At 37.2% G+C, this 16191-nt stretch overlaps 1 protein-coding gene across 2 annotated transcripts in view; it reads right to left on the minus strand.

Annotated features, from left to right (window-relative positions):
* Positions 1–16191, minus strand: part of adipor2 (adiponectin receptor 2) — a 33782-nt gene that overhangs the window by 10354 nt on the left and 7237 nt on the right. For both annotated transcript variants that reach the window (XM_051107427.1, XM_051107428.1), the window contains exon 2: positions 13700–13986. In XM_051107427.1, coding sequence (XP_050963384.1) covers positions 13700–13747 — 48 coding nt within the window. In that variant the 5' untranslated portion in view covers positions 13748–13986. The remainder of the gene's footprint in view (positions 1–13699; positions 13987–16191) is intronic.

The following is a 16191-nucleotide window of genomic DNA, read 5'->3' on the forward strand; positions in this document are numbered from 1 at the left end:
TAAAAACAATGTCTAGGCATCAGTAAATATCCAAAATCATATACAGGTGTAGTTGACAATGTCCTGAGTGTGAATAAGCTAAACCAGGCATTGTGCAATACAGTGAACTAGACTCCCGAGAGTCCTAAATATATTTTCACCTGACAAACTATCCATCTAACAAGCCAAATCTAGGACACCTCCATGGACAAGTAAACCCGTGAATAGAGAGGTCACGGTTAGAAGGCCGAGCAGCTAACAGTGAGCCTGTCTTGTCAACAAGAAGAGCCGAGCAGGACCAGAACTGGATCTATAATGCATGAATAACCTACTTCTGATGCCTGCCAGCAAGACAGCGCTCTGTAAGAGTGACTGTGCTCAGTTCGCTCTCATTACAAGAGTATGTGTGCATATTAAACATGCTGTGTCTGCCAGTTTTACCCAAATGCTTTAAATCATAAAACATATTCAAGGGTGCTACCCACAGATCTGACAAATCACCCTTGGTTTCTGTGAATGTGTGTTTGTATAGAGAACAAGCATTCCTGTTAAGGTACTTTATGCCTAAAAAGGACCCCATATAGCACTCTCACTGGGTTTAAAGAAGTATAAAGAAGCCAAGACGAATGAATCATTTGAGTTTGTAACTACTGTTGTGAGCACATGCTGTAGTTCATTTTCCAGTTTGACTATATTTCGGAAAACAGGGTGTGAATGGTACAAACTCATTAACAATGGTTGTCACCAAAGGAGTACTCAAACACACCCTAAAAACAATCCCAAACAAGCCTGCAACTCATGCTGATGTGCACACCTCAGAAAGACATGCATGAACACACACAGTCATACAGCTGGTCTCTCACCATCGCAGAACTGTGCAGAATGAAGGAAATGGCACCTCTTTACATCAGATAAAATTTGTCATCATGACAAATACAAACACAGTTCTAGAGGCGGTTTCGAAAAATACCACTTTCCCAAGTAAAGGTATAAACTTTAAAACTGTATATAAATGGGTCAACCAGTACATATTGTATTATATATTTTAAATTTTATTTTTTTTTAATCAATTATCAGCATTAAACTATTATTGACATTAAAAAATAATTTAAAATATAGCTGCAAGCAGCAATTGCGGGGCCAAGCACAACAGAGGCAGAATGAGGAGCTTAGCATGGCAAGGAGCAACAGACTGACTCTAACAATGAGTAACTAAAGTCCTTTTAGGATGATATCAGTTGAAATGGCTGAAAAATCATAAATACAACCAATAATATAATTGAATGGCTTATCACTTTTGACCAATAGGTGGTGCTGTTTTCAAATTGATGTGATGCGTTCTGTGTGAGGTGACAATGACACACAAACAAATTTTGGTGTCATTATGCCAAAGCTTTACAGAGATACAGCCTCAGAATCATCTTGGCATCAAGCCTAAAATCTGTAGTGGCGCTGTACGAAAATGGTTTTGTCTATCGACACGAAATCCATAACTTTTAGTAAGCACAGTCTGAAGATGATTTGAATCAAATTTGGTGAAAATCAGACCAACGGTCTAGGAGGAGTTTGAAAAAGTATGTTTTGTACATTAATCAAAATGGCGGAAAAGAAAGTTCAGCGAAGTGTGGTATAATTGGTATCTATTTTGTCAGCATGACCCAAGGAATATTTTGAGACCAGTTTTAATACAGTAGGCTAATGCAATCACAAGTTATTAGCATTTTTGAAAATTTCATTATTAATGTTTAATGAATGGTGTATTACTTCTGACCAGCAGGTGGCGCTGTTACCGAATTGCTGTGGCGTGGTCAGGGTGTGGTGACAATAGCACATATAAAATTTGGTGTCAATATGTCAAGGCTTTGCAGAGATACAGCCTCAGATGTAGTTTGGCATCTTTCCAGCAAATTCGTTGATGCGCTAAACGAAAACCGTTTCGTGTATCGACACGAAATTCATATCTTTCTGCCCGCATAGTCTGAAGATGATCTGAGTCAAATTTGGTGAAGATCGGACTAACGGTCTAGGAGGAGTTCGAAAAAGTAGGTTTTGTACATTAATCAAAATGGCGGAAAAGAAAGCTCAGCGAAGTGTGGTATAATTGATATGTATGTTGTCGGCATGTCACAAGGAATATTTTGAGACCAGTTTTATTACTATAGGCTAATGCAAACAGAAATTATTAGCATTTTTGGAAATTTCATTGTTAATGTTTAATGAATGTATTACTTCTGACCAATAGGTGGCACTGTTACCAAATTGATGTGACGTGGTCAGTGTGATGTGACAATGGCACATATAAAATTTGGTGTCAATATTTCAAAGATTTGCAGAGATACAGCCTCAGAAGTAGCTTGGCATCTTTCCAGCAAATTCGTTGATGTGCTTAACGAAAACCGTTTCGTATATCGACACGAAATCCATAACTTTTTGTCAGCAAGGTCTGAAGATGATCTGAGCCAAATTTGGTGAAAATCGGACTAACGGTCTAGGAGGAGTTCGAAAAAGTAGGTTTTCAATATTAATTAAAATGGCGGACAGGATGTTTGGCCAATATTGGAATAATGGGTATCAATGTTTTTGGCTTGACCCAAGGAATCTATTGAGATCACTTTCATTACAACAGGCTAATGTAAGCTGAAGTTATTAGCATTTTTGTAAATTTCTTTATAACTTTTGACCACAAGGTGGCGCTGGCCCAAAAATTATGTACATTCAGGGCATGGTGCCGAACATTTTTGTAATTAATGTCGAAACGATACGCTAATCTGTTCTCAAGATACAGCATTTTAAAGCTAAATTCAAAATGGCCGACACCCAAAATGGCTGATATGGGAAAATTGGATATGGTTCGACTCGGTATGACACACTGAATCTAAAGAGACCAGTTTTGTGATTTTTGGACAAATCATTCAGACGTTATAAAGAAAAATAGCCATTTTTCGTATCTCCTGACCACTAGGGGGCACTGGACCGAAACACTGCAGTCAGCCTCAGGTCATGCTTGTTATAACACACACCAAGTTTGGTGTCAATATGCCAAACTGTTACGGAGATATAGCCTCACATTGATTTTTGCTAGCTTTTCGTAGAATTCTTTCGCGTGTTATTCGTGAACGGCTGGACGAATCGACTTGAATTCCATAACTTTTTGCCAGCGTGGTCTGAAGATGATCTGGATCAATTTTTGTGACAATCGGTGCAACGGCCTAGGACGAGTTCGAAAAAGTAGGTTTTACGAACAATTGAGAATAGCGAAAAAACTAAACCTTACGATTTTTGAATTTTGGTGTCCATTCGACTCGGCATAAGCCAAGGAATCAGAGGAAAAAAGAATTTTTGTTGTGTGGCTTACGGTTCAAACGTTATTAGCATAAATCTTTTGAAAGTTTGGACAAGTGGTGGCGCTAGAGAGCTTGAGTTAGAGACTCCAAACTTGCTATGGTTAATGTTGGGACTGTCGTCTATCAGTGTGCAAAATTATACAACTTTCCCGCAAGCGGTTCTATGGGCTGCCATAGACTTGCGGCGGAAGAAGAAGAATACGCTAACGGATACAATAGGTGCCACCGCACCTCCGGTGCTTGGCCCCTAATTATCTAATTAAAAATTATGAGTGATCAAATATTCTCTTTCACATACTTTTTTTCAACCATTTCTGAAAACCGGTGTGTCAAAAGCTAGCGGTTTAAAATATATTAATAATATATTAATATTTGTAATGCAAATTATTATATTTTATATATTAAAATCAAATAAATTAATTGAAATGTTTTAAATAAATTAATTAGCAATAATAATAGCATTGTTTTATAATTAAAATGTAAAAAAAAAAGCATTAAACTACCATTTTAATTAAAAATTCATTTACATTTTAATTTCATTAAAAATCGTGATTAATAAAATATTCCCTTTCACTTATTTTTTTCAACCATTTAAGAAAACCAGTGTGCCAAAAGTCTTCAGTTTAAAATCCATTATTATTTGTAACGTCAATATATTTTAAATTGTATATATAATTTAATTACAAATTATGATTAATAAAATATTCCCTTTCACTTATGGTGGTGTTTTTCATCAGTTTAAAATATATTAATAATATATTAATACTCATAACATTTTCAAACAATATATTTTAAATTTTATATATTAAATTAATCCTATCAATTAATTATTTTTATATATTTAAAAATTTTACATATATTTAAATATAGAAAAAGCATGCGTGTACACACAGTCATACACCTAGTCTGTATGCAAATGAAGGAAATGGCACCTTTTCATATCAGATAAAAATTTGTCATCATGAGAAATACAACCACAGTTTTAAAAATTGACTTAAAATATTACAAAAAAAGCATACTGATTAACTACTACTACAATATATTTAATAAAACATATAAATATACATATATTTTTTTTAATTCTGCGTTTTTTATGCATCCACTAAGATCTAAATAAATAAAAATTCACTGGATTATCCCAAAATAGGCATTACCGCATTGTTATTTAATACACAAATCATTTTTCTATTAAATTTCCAATAAAAATCTATATTGTGATGTATATTGTTACTGTGATCTAAAATGACTCATGCTGTAATGTAAGATTTTGGTCACGCCACACCGCCCTTAATCCCAGAGTAATTGAGATATGCAGTGTTATGCTCACTGCGTGCACTGATTGGTTGGATGTAATGACCCTCTCTAGAGATCATCAAGAACCATAATCACTTTCCTGCCAGAGAGAGGGGGAAAAAAAACAGTTTGCTTGTTTGCCGGGGACACATCTGTGTAAAGGAAAGAGTGAGAGTAAATACTAAAAAAGCCCTGGCTCTACACCTCATAAAACAAGCAGGTTGCCTGATGGTAAAAAAATAAGTAATTCTAACACTTCAATGTAACATTGTACTCCAGTGCACTTGAACTCTTCAGTATGTTCGCCTGAGCCTAAACGGCACACAGTCTGTCTGATTTGCTGGGTTTAGCATGACTCAGCTGTAATACTCCCGCCACCTGCTACCTAATAACACTGCCAGCATCTTAAAAGCTTTGTTTAAGTGATGTTTTTCCTTCACTGATCAGAGACAAGAGACCGCATATGGTGAAAATAAAGCGACACGTATGGTCAAGATGCATCAGCGCTGCATTCGCAGTACAGTTGCTGAATGCATGCAATCACAGTTTTAGAGTTCAGGGAAGTTCATGCAGAAAACTAAAGAGTCCATATATAATTTTATTCAAGGTCTCTTGGACTGAAAGAGTTATAAATTAGTTTCACATGACCAAGACCATTTGCACAGTAGCGTATATAGTACTTTAGATAACTTAATTTCAAAGAATCAAGGAAAATCATGGGAAAAGTTACTTCAGAGTAAGGCATTACAAATTGTGTTACTCAGAAGTAACATTACTTTTTACGTAACATTGACTCCTTAATGGTCAAATGTAATTTTATTAATCAAAAAGCATGTCTAATTAATTAAAATCATGAAACTTAAACAATTTAACATCAATGTATTAAAAATTGAACAAAAATGACATGTTTAAGCCAAATTCCATTTCATTTTTTTCCAAATTCCATTTTTTTCCGTTTTAATTTTTTACAGATTCTGTTTTTTTCCCCAGTTAAATTTTTTTGGACTCATTTTTAATGGTTAAATATTATTCATCAATGTGTCATTAATTAAAATCATGAAACTTAAACAATTTAACATCAATTTATTAAAAGTTTTAAAAAAATATTTATATTTAGGGCCCTATGAAATCGGTTTTATTTATTTTTTTTCAAATTCAGGTTTTTTGTTTTGTTTTTTTTCTTCAGTTTTAATTTTTTTGGACTCCTTTCTAATGGTTAAATTAAATTTTATTAAATCAAAAAGCATGTCTAATTAATTAAAATCATGAAACAAACAATTAAACATCAATTTAATAAAAGTTACAAAAATGACATGTTTAGGGCCCTATTAATTATTTTGTTTTTTACCACATTCTGTGTTTTAACATGTCTAATTATTTGAATATTTGAATTTTTTGATATTTAAAAAAAAAATCTGTGTTGTGTATTTACATTTTTCTGGTCTTAAGTACACAAAATGTTAAACAAACAAACTTAACTGTGTCAACTTTCAAAATACAGAATAGGACTGAATGCGAAATGTATTTTCTGTCTAAAAGTCAGACACATGGGGTCTCTGCAGGAGGCCAGCAGGGCTCTCTGTCAGCTCTGGGGTCTTGTGTGAGATTAGCTAGTTGTCAGCAGGTCATATTGTATTCCAGTACATGTCTAGAAGTCAGATTAGCCCCGGATCATATGTGAGCTACCTACAGAGAAGGCCTAGGCTAGGCCTTGTACTCAAAAACACCATGAAATAATGGTTATCTACAGATGGATTTTTAACATCAAACATTCTACTTTTATAGTTTCAACAAGACGGCATGTTCTAACCAGGCACGACATTACAAGTTTACAGCTTCTATTAAATATACTGCACTCATTGAAAGTAAACACTGCCAAAAATCACAGCTAGAATTTAGTACAGCAGCAATGTTGTGTGTAACAGTTGCAGCTATTTTGGACAAAACCTCATGGAAAATACGTGATTAATCGTTTGGTGCTTTATCACATCGGGTCTGGTGAGGACAAAGTATATGGGTTCATGTGAAGGTATGTTCCATCATTAAACGACCTCATTAAGTCAACAGTGTAAGCAGTTATGATGGTACACGCTGCTCAAACTTCAAAAGACAGCCAACTGCCGCGCGAAGACCGTCAAAATATTTACGCCAAGCATGCTGGCACCTCATCACTGGGAACATAAAAATAATGTAGCGCATATGCAAGGCACTCTAAGGTGACTTTGAAAGACCCTGTGAGACATTTTGGGAGAGAGGGCCACGTGTTCAGTGATAAATAACAGAAGCCGAGGTTTGGAACAGTAGCACGGGTTTGGTAGGGATATGATCCGTGCATTCAATTCCTGGAATGCTGGGAACATCCTGTTGCTAGGCTGAGGAATGACATAGCCTCATCGGGAGGGCCACGTGTCTCATTTAGTACAGTTCAGAGGCTACAACAGTTCAGCTGTTCAGCTACGTATCTCTGAAGCACAACATTTTATTACATCTAAAAGTCATTTAACTCCCCTCACGTTCCTCCAAAGTATATGTACACATGATAAGCTAAGCAATGGTCAAATACTAAATACATGGGCACTACCTTTTAAAAGTTTGGGGTTGGTAGGATATCATGTCTCTTATGCTCAAAAATGCTCAGAAATACAACAGTAATATTGTGTAATATAATTACAATTTTAAAACTTATTTTAAAATACATTATTAACAAAAAAAAAAAACTGTGATTATTCTAAATAGAAATCTTTCGCAACATTATAAATGTCTCTGATGTCTCTTTTAGGGCTGTGACTAGGGCTGGGCGGTATACCTTTCCATACCAAATACCGGTGTTTTTTTTTTTTTAATGATATTCATTTTTCATATACCCCAATACCGGTGAGCGTGTGCGTACAAAGCATCGGGAACACAGAGCGGTGGAACATCCCGCCGCGGGACATTGTTTGAGAGGGGGATTGTTTTGCAGTGGTACCAAACAAGCTGTATGCGTCTGCATGAGAGCGGTGGAAGCACGGCCTGTGTGTGTTGAGCGGTGAACAGCATGGACGAAGAAAATGTCACAGACAAAGAGGAACTTCTTCCGAAAAGAGGAGCCATGTCGGTTGTGTGGAAATACTCCGGCTTTAAAAAATCTGACGTTGATCAAACAACCATAATATGTAAATGTTGTCGGGCTAAAGTTGTAGCTGCAGGAGGCAACACAAGCAATTTGCTTCACCACCTCCGCCACAAACATGTCCTGGAATATGAAGAATGCATGAAACTGAGATCTGCATCCTCTTCCACATCTGCAGGTAACGATAAAGTTGGCACTGCAACACAAAACGCGACTCAGACGTCACTCAAAGACGCGTTTACTAAGGGGACTGCCTACGACAAGAAAAGCAAACGGTCTTGAATACAGTGTACTGTTCCTGGGGTTGAGCAATAGTATTATTTATGCAAGCTGCATACTTTTAGTTTACTATTTATTATTTGTTTAAAAGTGTGTATGAATATACCTCATCTTGAAGCAAAGTCCGTATGGATGCAAGTTGCCTTAGTGAAGGTTTAGTTGTTTAAGAAGTTTTCAAGTTAAACTTCTTTTATTTTTTAAATACTTGAATACTGCCTGGTTGGACTTGAAGTAATATTATTAATGTTTCACAAAGTGAAAAGTTTCACTCCTTTTGTATTTACCTGTTTCAGGTAATTTGCCTTAATGAAAGTCCAGTGGATAAAGTTTTCATTTTGCAGTTACAGGGGACATATTGTTTACATTGTAGCCAGCCTAAAGATGTTTTCAAGTTGCAAAACTTGCACAATAAAGTGTTGTGTATTTTGACTGCAAGTCATGAATTCTGATTTCTTCACCTCATTACAATTATGAGTGCCACTGTCACCTCTTTGTGAACAGCAGCATTTTGTGAGACCAATCAAACCTGGGTTAATACTAGTCCGGTCAATGTAAGCCAATATACTGCAGTAATTATTCTCTAATTTATTAGGAAATGGGGTTAACACCTAGTCATGCATGAAAAAAAAAAATACTGTCAAATACCGTGACATGGATATAATTTTGAAAAATACCGTGATATAAATTTTTGGTCATACCGCCCAGCTCTAGCTGTGACTAATGATTATTGTGGTAATCGAGTAATCGGTCAATTATTCTGACGATTAAACAAGTATTTGGATAATTATAATTAAGACCAAACGCGAACAACAGCCTTTAAAATTTACTTCAAATGAATAACAGCAGTGAGGCATAATAATTAGTTAAAATAAAGTATCAAACGCAATTAATCATATGGTTTCATCGAACAAAACTGTTAAAATACAAAATGTATTATAAACAATAGAATTAATGTACATTATGCATTATAACAAATGACTGCAGAGGGTGCCAACGACATGACGATTGTTTTCACACTTTACAGTGGGATCTAATCCTTGTTTAATATTGACTAAACAACATTTCATTCAAATGTCCACTTAAATTTTAATATTTGGCCATTTCTTTGTGACAGAAATGCTGCTGCCATTGTAGTTTCTTAAACGTGAATATCAAAATGTGCAAACGTGAGGGTTTGAGCTTTTATTTTGAAATCACGATGAACAGTTAGCATGTTTAGAAAGATACTGATGTATGTATTCTCCTGTGTTTGCACAGGTTTACAAATTATTTACCTTAGAAATCAGATGAAGGTTATAATAAACCCAAACTCACAGTTTGTGTGGAGCAGCATTTACTGTGAAAGAGGCTGCTCTGAGACGCACGTACGTAACCTGCACCAACATAAAGCGCATATATTAAACCTGCATCGCATATATTTAGTTAATTGAATCGTAGTGTTTGTGAATTCACAATAGCATTGTGCTTTATTATGATTATTAAATGGGAATAGTCTAATAATGCGCCAGTATTTTGCCAGTCACTCGACAAAGGCAAATTGCAGTCGAGGATTTTAAAAATCAAGTACTCGAATGGAATCAAAGAATCGTGACAGTAATGTGTGACTGCTGAATAATAGCACTAACTTCTTACAAAAATATTTTTCTGACCCCAAACTTTTGAACTGTAGTGTGGAGAAAGTCTCCTGATACTGTTTTCCCATATCTCAGCTTTGATAACATGTCTATGAGTTTGAAGGTCAGTCATGGTCAGCAGAACTGGACGTGAAGTAAAATCTACGGATAAGATTGCATGTGCACTCCATGGCATGCGATTGCGCAATCTTCTGAGAAGTTCCTTGAATCCAAAGCAACATGTTTAGTTTACTTACTTACTACAGCCTGAACCACAGATCCGTCCTGCAAAACAACATATTTGCCCTTGGTTCATTGAAAGCAGAATACAATCCAGCTTAGCAGGTTTGGCCAGCACTATTTGCGACTGATAGCAATCATTTAAGGCTAGCAGAAAAATACATCACATGACTGAGCGTACAGAGAACAACAACACAGTCTTATGTTTATATTTTCATTCTTGAATCAAACACAAAGATAACCTTTGTTACAGTAAGATTGTGCTGATATACACTGCCTGGATACTCACAAAACTTGTGCCATCCATGCTCTCAGATTACTGTAACCAGCACCACTAAGAAAGAAATCCCCTATGGGAGCAAGACTGTCTAGGGGGACACCGTCCCACAGGACTAATTTTCCACCAAGTCTGTCTTTGCTCACTAGGAATCCTCTGTTAGTGCCATTCTGTCTCCCTGCTCTCCTTACCAAACCACAAAGTCAAAGGACCCAAGGCCATCCATTCTTCTTAATCTTCTCCTTCACTTCACTAGTCTTCAATCCTCTAACTTTCCACGATAAACATCACATGTTTGGCACAGCGGAGCCACAGTTTCTTGCTCAATCAGGAACTGACCTTTATACAGACTAACCTCAGCGCCAGTGATGCTGCACGCATGTGACACAGACAACTCTCGCTTCATGTGCACATAGAAACAACTCAAAAACAGATTTTTCAACTGAATCCCTAGAGGGACAGGAAGCTGGAATTAATAATGCTCTTGATCCAAAAATACCTCCCTTCCTGAGTTCCAGAAAGAGAAGCATGGGAACGATCAAACTAATTACAAGAGCACTGGTTACTTCGGTTACCAAAACATTGATAACAAATACAATTGTCGTTGGGAAGTCGGACATTTCCAGACGTTTAGGCTTCAAGTGAGATCATTTGACAAATGCGCTCCTCTAGTTTTGGCTTCCTCAGAAATTAACAAGTGCAATTAGGGTACACATTGATGATGAATTCAAATATGTGTCACTGATTAGAAAGGAGAACACACTGCACCACAGAAATACCACAAACTGGAAAGCACCACGGGGAAGTTCTGACTGTGTATAGTGAGACTCATCAAAATCATTCATCTGAAAAGTTAAATGGTTTTTAGCTCACCAGATGGCTGAGTTCATACTCTGCATGAGGTTACACATGACATCATCCCGTAAGAGTGATTAGACTGACGGATATTTGGAATCTTCCAATCGGAATCTTCCGATCAACAGAATTATGTAGTTTCTGGTTAAAAATTGACCTTGTGAAGCCGACAGATCTCCAGTCTTCCTGCTGTTGCCATAAAAAAACCAATCATCTGACTATACTGTTGCCATAGCACCAAGGCAGCGCTGCGGATTGGATGAAAACAACCTGTTGCCTTTGGAAAACCAAAGAGAATAAAGCAAACGGATGAAATCAATCCCCTTTCGTTAAAAACAGTAGCACCTGGAGATCAATTTCTCAGTGCAACCTTAACACTATAGCTTTACTTAAAACTTAAATATGAGAGAACCAGGTATCCCAGCATCTCTATGCCTTACATGAAAGCAGGTGTGTTTAACTGTTGTTTTGTGACCTATAACCCAGTTTGCAGGTGTATTTGTACTAGTTTAGTGAGCTTCAGCGCATGCTTTGATAAGCGGAAGAGATAGCCTCACCGCATGAGCCACTGCACTCAGTGTTGAAGCAATGCTATTTCAGCCGTAAGTCAAATAGGTAAATACAGATAAGAAATGTGGAACGTTTCCTCAGAGAAGTTGGATCGGTCAAACAGGACACATTCGAGAGTTAAAACAGCAAGGTGGTAATAATACAAGGTGTATTTAATATGCATAATAGATCTTTTCATAACATTTTCATGGGTAAGAACAGAATAAAAACTATAATTAACTCCATTTCCAAATTTGAAATATGCTTATCCCACCACCAGATTCTTCTGATCGATCCAATAACAGTTAATCATGTTCCTCTAGCATATTTTTCACACTGAAAAACAATAAAAGAAAATATGGACTGTAGAATGCATCCTGTGTGAATGGCTAAAACATATTCAAATACAAAGGAAAAACTTTATGCACTAATTTTATGCACAAAGGTGTAAAATCTATAGCTGCTTGTGTGAACCAGGACAGTTATGGCAAACTCAAGGGAAAATAGTTTAATCTCATTTTCCAGGTATGCTCACACGCCACAGTTTCTCATGTGTATTGATGGACATATGATCCAATTAATCCCTCATTAAATTTAAAACTGATTTCTCACAGTTGTACAAAACAGCCAGGTAATCCTAAATTGCACATCCAAAGACACAAAAACTCAACCACGTCCACCAGAAACACGATGCAAAATAAACACCGAACAGTGTCTATGACAGTCCTGAGGACTGTTTAAATTTTCATCAGCCTGGCCTTGTTGTCGTGGATCTGCCTTAACCCGAAAAACCAGTGGGGCGTCTGCTCAAGGGATGGTATGGTTTACACCTGCCCTGTCTGACCACACCACGCCATAGCCTCGGCAGCCAACCGCCACGTGGCTCACAATGACTAACTCAAACGTTGCCCTAGTCAGATTACACAATACATTGTGTGCCATTGTGTGTGTTGGTGTTGGACGCATGCAAATAACAGAAGCAGACAGCTCGTGCAAATACAAAGAGTGTCCTCTTTAAACCTCCTAACACTGTTATAGCCATCTGCATATCAGTGTAACAGGCAGCTGATGCAGAGATGTTGATACGAATTATTCAAAACCATGCATGCAATATAAACAGGAAATGTCAAACCAAATGAATAGGAAAACATTCTCAAAAACAACTCAGCCACTTGAATGTAACCGTCTCTTTGACCAGTATGAATTGCTCCATAGATCCATATGAGCTGTACGGACTCCTCTGAGACTAAAAGACTTGATTTGTCTATATTGGAGTGTGATGAGTAATTATAGCTCGTAAAAACAAATAACACACAGGTACATGATCCCTATGCAGTTCTCCTATACGCCACATCTCAAATGATGAATCTTCTGGCCCCTTGGGCCATAATGGACTGCAGATGCAAATTAGAGTGTGTGCAGTCACTGTAAAGCATTCGTTAATAGTTCATTAGCTTTTATAAACAGTCCATTGAGTTCTCAAGTGAGTGCACTTATCTTATTGAGTGAGAATTATTTATAAGCAACCAGTATAAGCTACTCGTGATCCTTAAAATATATATATATATATATATATATATATATATATATATATATATATATATATATATATATATATATATATATATATATATATATATATATATATATGTGCATTTAATTGTGGCTGAAATGCATGTTTCTGTATTCTTTGCAGTTTATAAATATTTATAAGTTACTAAATATTGGGGGTCTAAAATCTGACTTAAAAGATGAGCCGTTGTGACACAAACACACCTGTGACGGCACATCAAATGAATTTCTAATGTGCCAAGTTGCAAATCATTAAAACGGTTAGTTAGGCTAATGAACTGCATCACTTGTCAGAGGAACTGCTTATTAGTATTAATTTATAATTTATTAAACACTGGTGCATTTGTTTAAACTGCTAGAAAACACTCAAAACTGTGCGTTCATGATTTTACAAAGGATAAAGGAAGCTTAATGCACTGCCTCTAGCTTTTTGATTTATTATGCCCCACTCCTATAACAAACAGGAGCAGTGGTCGACTAATATGTCTTTTATGTCAATGCCAATATCTAGGGAGCAGGATCAAGTCTGATTAAGTCTGACAAAGCTAATCAGTTTCTCGTTAGTAAACTGTGGTTTTGCACTCACCCCGTTCTGTGCGGGGCCGTCCGATCTGTGATCTGCTCTGGCACTCATGGTGTCCTGGCCGTCTGAGGTGGGTGTGCGGGTGGGGTTGGTATCGCTGCTTGTACAGACTCTGTGTCTCAGGACAAAGGCGGAGCCCTCGTCCTCCCTCACCTCCCCCCCGTCCAGCTTGCTTCCTGTTGCGTCTGCTCTTTCTTAATGCGGCTGGACCACACTGGACCGAGAGGGCTCTCAACTCCGACTGTCCTCCGTGAATGCACAGCAAAACACACAGAGACTCGCTGATGGACCTGATAAAGACATAATAAATAACATTAGACTATAATAGATGTAATAAGCTTACTGACCCCAAACGTTTGAATGGCAGTCTGCATAAGCCCACGTTCATCATCATGTTTCCATAATTAGAACAACGGGCTTGTTACTTGATACAGCTGTAATTAACAATCACACATTTGCTTAAAATAACATATGCTCAGAAACAGCAGCAGCTACGTGTATAAACCACCTCTAATCAATGCCTTTTTACTTCTGCTTGCTAAAAGTATAGGGTTAGATGGCAGTATAATACATGTGACTGTAATGGTGATGCATAACCAAAATGATTGAGAAGTTATGCATCTGGTCAGCTGTGGTGTTAAATTACATAAAAGGGTAACGGCTCATTGGGCTTTCTATAAATGGAGTAAGAACTCAATGAAAGTTCATAAATCCTGTTTCACAATAGGTTTTGAAATCTATCAGTACATAAAGGGTCCTCTGTTGAAAATGTCTGTGCAAAGCCTTAATCCAAGCTAAAAATACAATACTTTCATCTCGACTGCTGCAATCAGATGTTGCAACCCCTGCGGTCCTGCCATGGCACTCGCGCCACACAAGGGCACTTGATTTAAAACCGGTAACCTGAGGTCCAGTGTCGCTAAGTGCCCAAAGCTTCAGCATTATATGACAAAAAGAGAATGTTTTAACAAGGCTAATCAGGATCTCTTAGCAATTCTGATGAAATACAGATTAGCCCGGTTATTACGCCACATCCACAGCATTTGACCGAGAACTGAGATCAGCCCTCTCCTTCAAACGCTCTCTGCAGGCCTGAAGTGCGTTTAATTCGAGTTGGTATCAGATGCAAGCCTTGAGCAGTCTGCCAAGCTCACAGAAGCGAGAGGCTTCACAGCCACAGCTGTGAAACTGACAGCATCCGTCTGCTTAGAGTTTCACTCCTTTTGTAAATGAAAAGTGTGGCAACAGCTGTGTGTTCACAAGCCAGGAAATCAGATTCGGCTAGAAACTCTAATTGCACGGTGGTCTGTGTCCAGCTTGGCCAAAAAACAAGACTCTGCCCTCTTCTTCTCAAGTTTTGCACTCTCTGGTGTCACAAACCGTTTCGGTATCATGTGACACTGTGGAGTGTGAAACTGACCCCTTTTGCTTCCTTGGCCTACAGCGCAGGACTGTTGTGCCTGAGGAGAAAACTGATACAAAGAGTTTCAATGTCTCCATACATTCATCCATCTATTTAGAGGTTAAGGAGGAGCCGACAAGTCATTATCGGTTAATTATCAGCTCATTCATTATGTTCAGTTAATATATGGCAGTTCAAAGTCTCTGGCATCATTTAAATCCCACATGAGTGTCATATTCATATGTAATCCTACAGCTGTCGAGTCTTGCCTTGCACAAGATCAGTTTATCAAGCTATATGACTTGTGCTTTTCTGGTGTAAAGATTACAAAAACTGTTGTTTAATGGTATGAAATAAGATGAAAATCTGATTAAAAGAAAAAAAATCAGATTTTTTTAAAGCATCTTAGTTTAAACAGTCAATTGCATGTAGTTTTTGGCCATTCAGTACGGTTGCACAATTCAGAATTAAAAAAAAAAAAAAAAAAAAAAAAAGAAATTTGCCATTGTTTCCAAAGGGGTTATAAGTGCTTCTTATTAAATATCAGGTGAAATATTTACTGCATGTTTCGTTTTCAAATGCACGTTACATGCACAACACACTTATAGTACTTACAGAGAAGGACATTGTGTAAAACAATGTAAAATGCATGCATATAAAAGCACGCCACAAGATTGGAGTTGCATCCAAATACATTTTCAATCACTCCATCCTCATAGCAGACTATGCAGTGAATAAGTGAACGACTCAGCGTCATCGAAGAAGCTTATGTTCTCATGCACTTTGTGAGCAACTTTGTTCAGCATGGCATTGAGTTGTCTTGAGAGACATGAGCAGTTGTTTTTGTATCTTGGCATCACGTGTACATCCATATCTACACTATATCGAACGACAGATAAATACACCGGACATTGACTACACAATCTGAACAAACGGATCTGATTTCAACACTATATTGTGGAAAGATTAGATATAAAAAGTGCCTAGGAGTATTCCTGGGAACAAAGCTTAAACACACTTACACAGGTATCGGGGACAATCTATTCATGTGCAAAATACACTTCCAAAGCAGCAGCTAGTCAATTTTCCATTG

This window comes from Labeo rohita, chromosome 4 (genome assembly GCF_022985175.1).
Source record: "Labeo rohita strain BAU-BD-2019 chromosome 4, IGBB_LRoh.1.0, whole genome shotgun sequence".
NCBI lineage: Eukaryota > Metazoa > Chordata > Actinopteri > Cypriniformes > Cyprinidae > Labeo > Labeo rohita.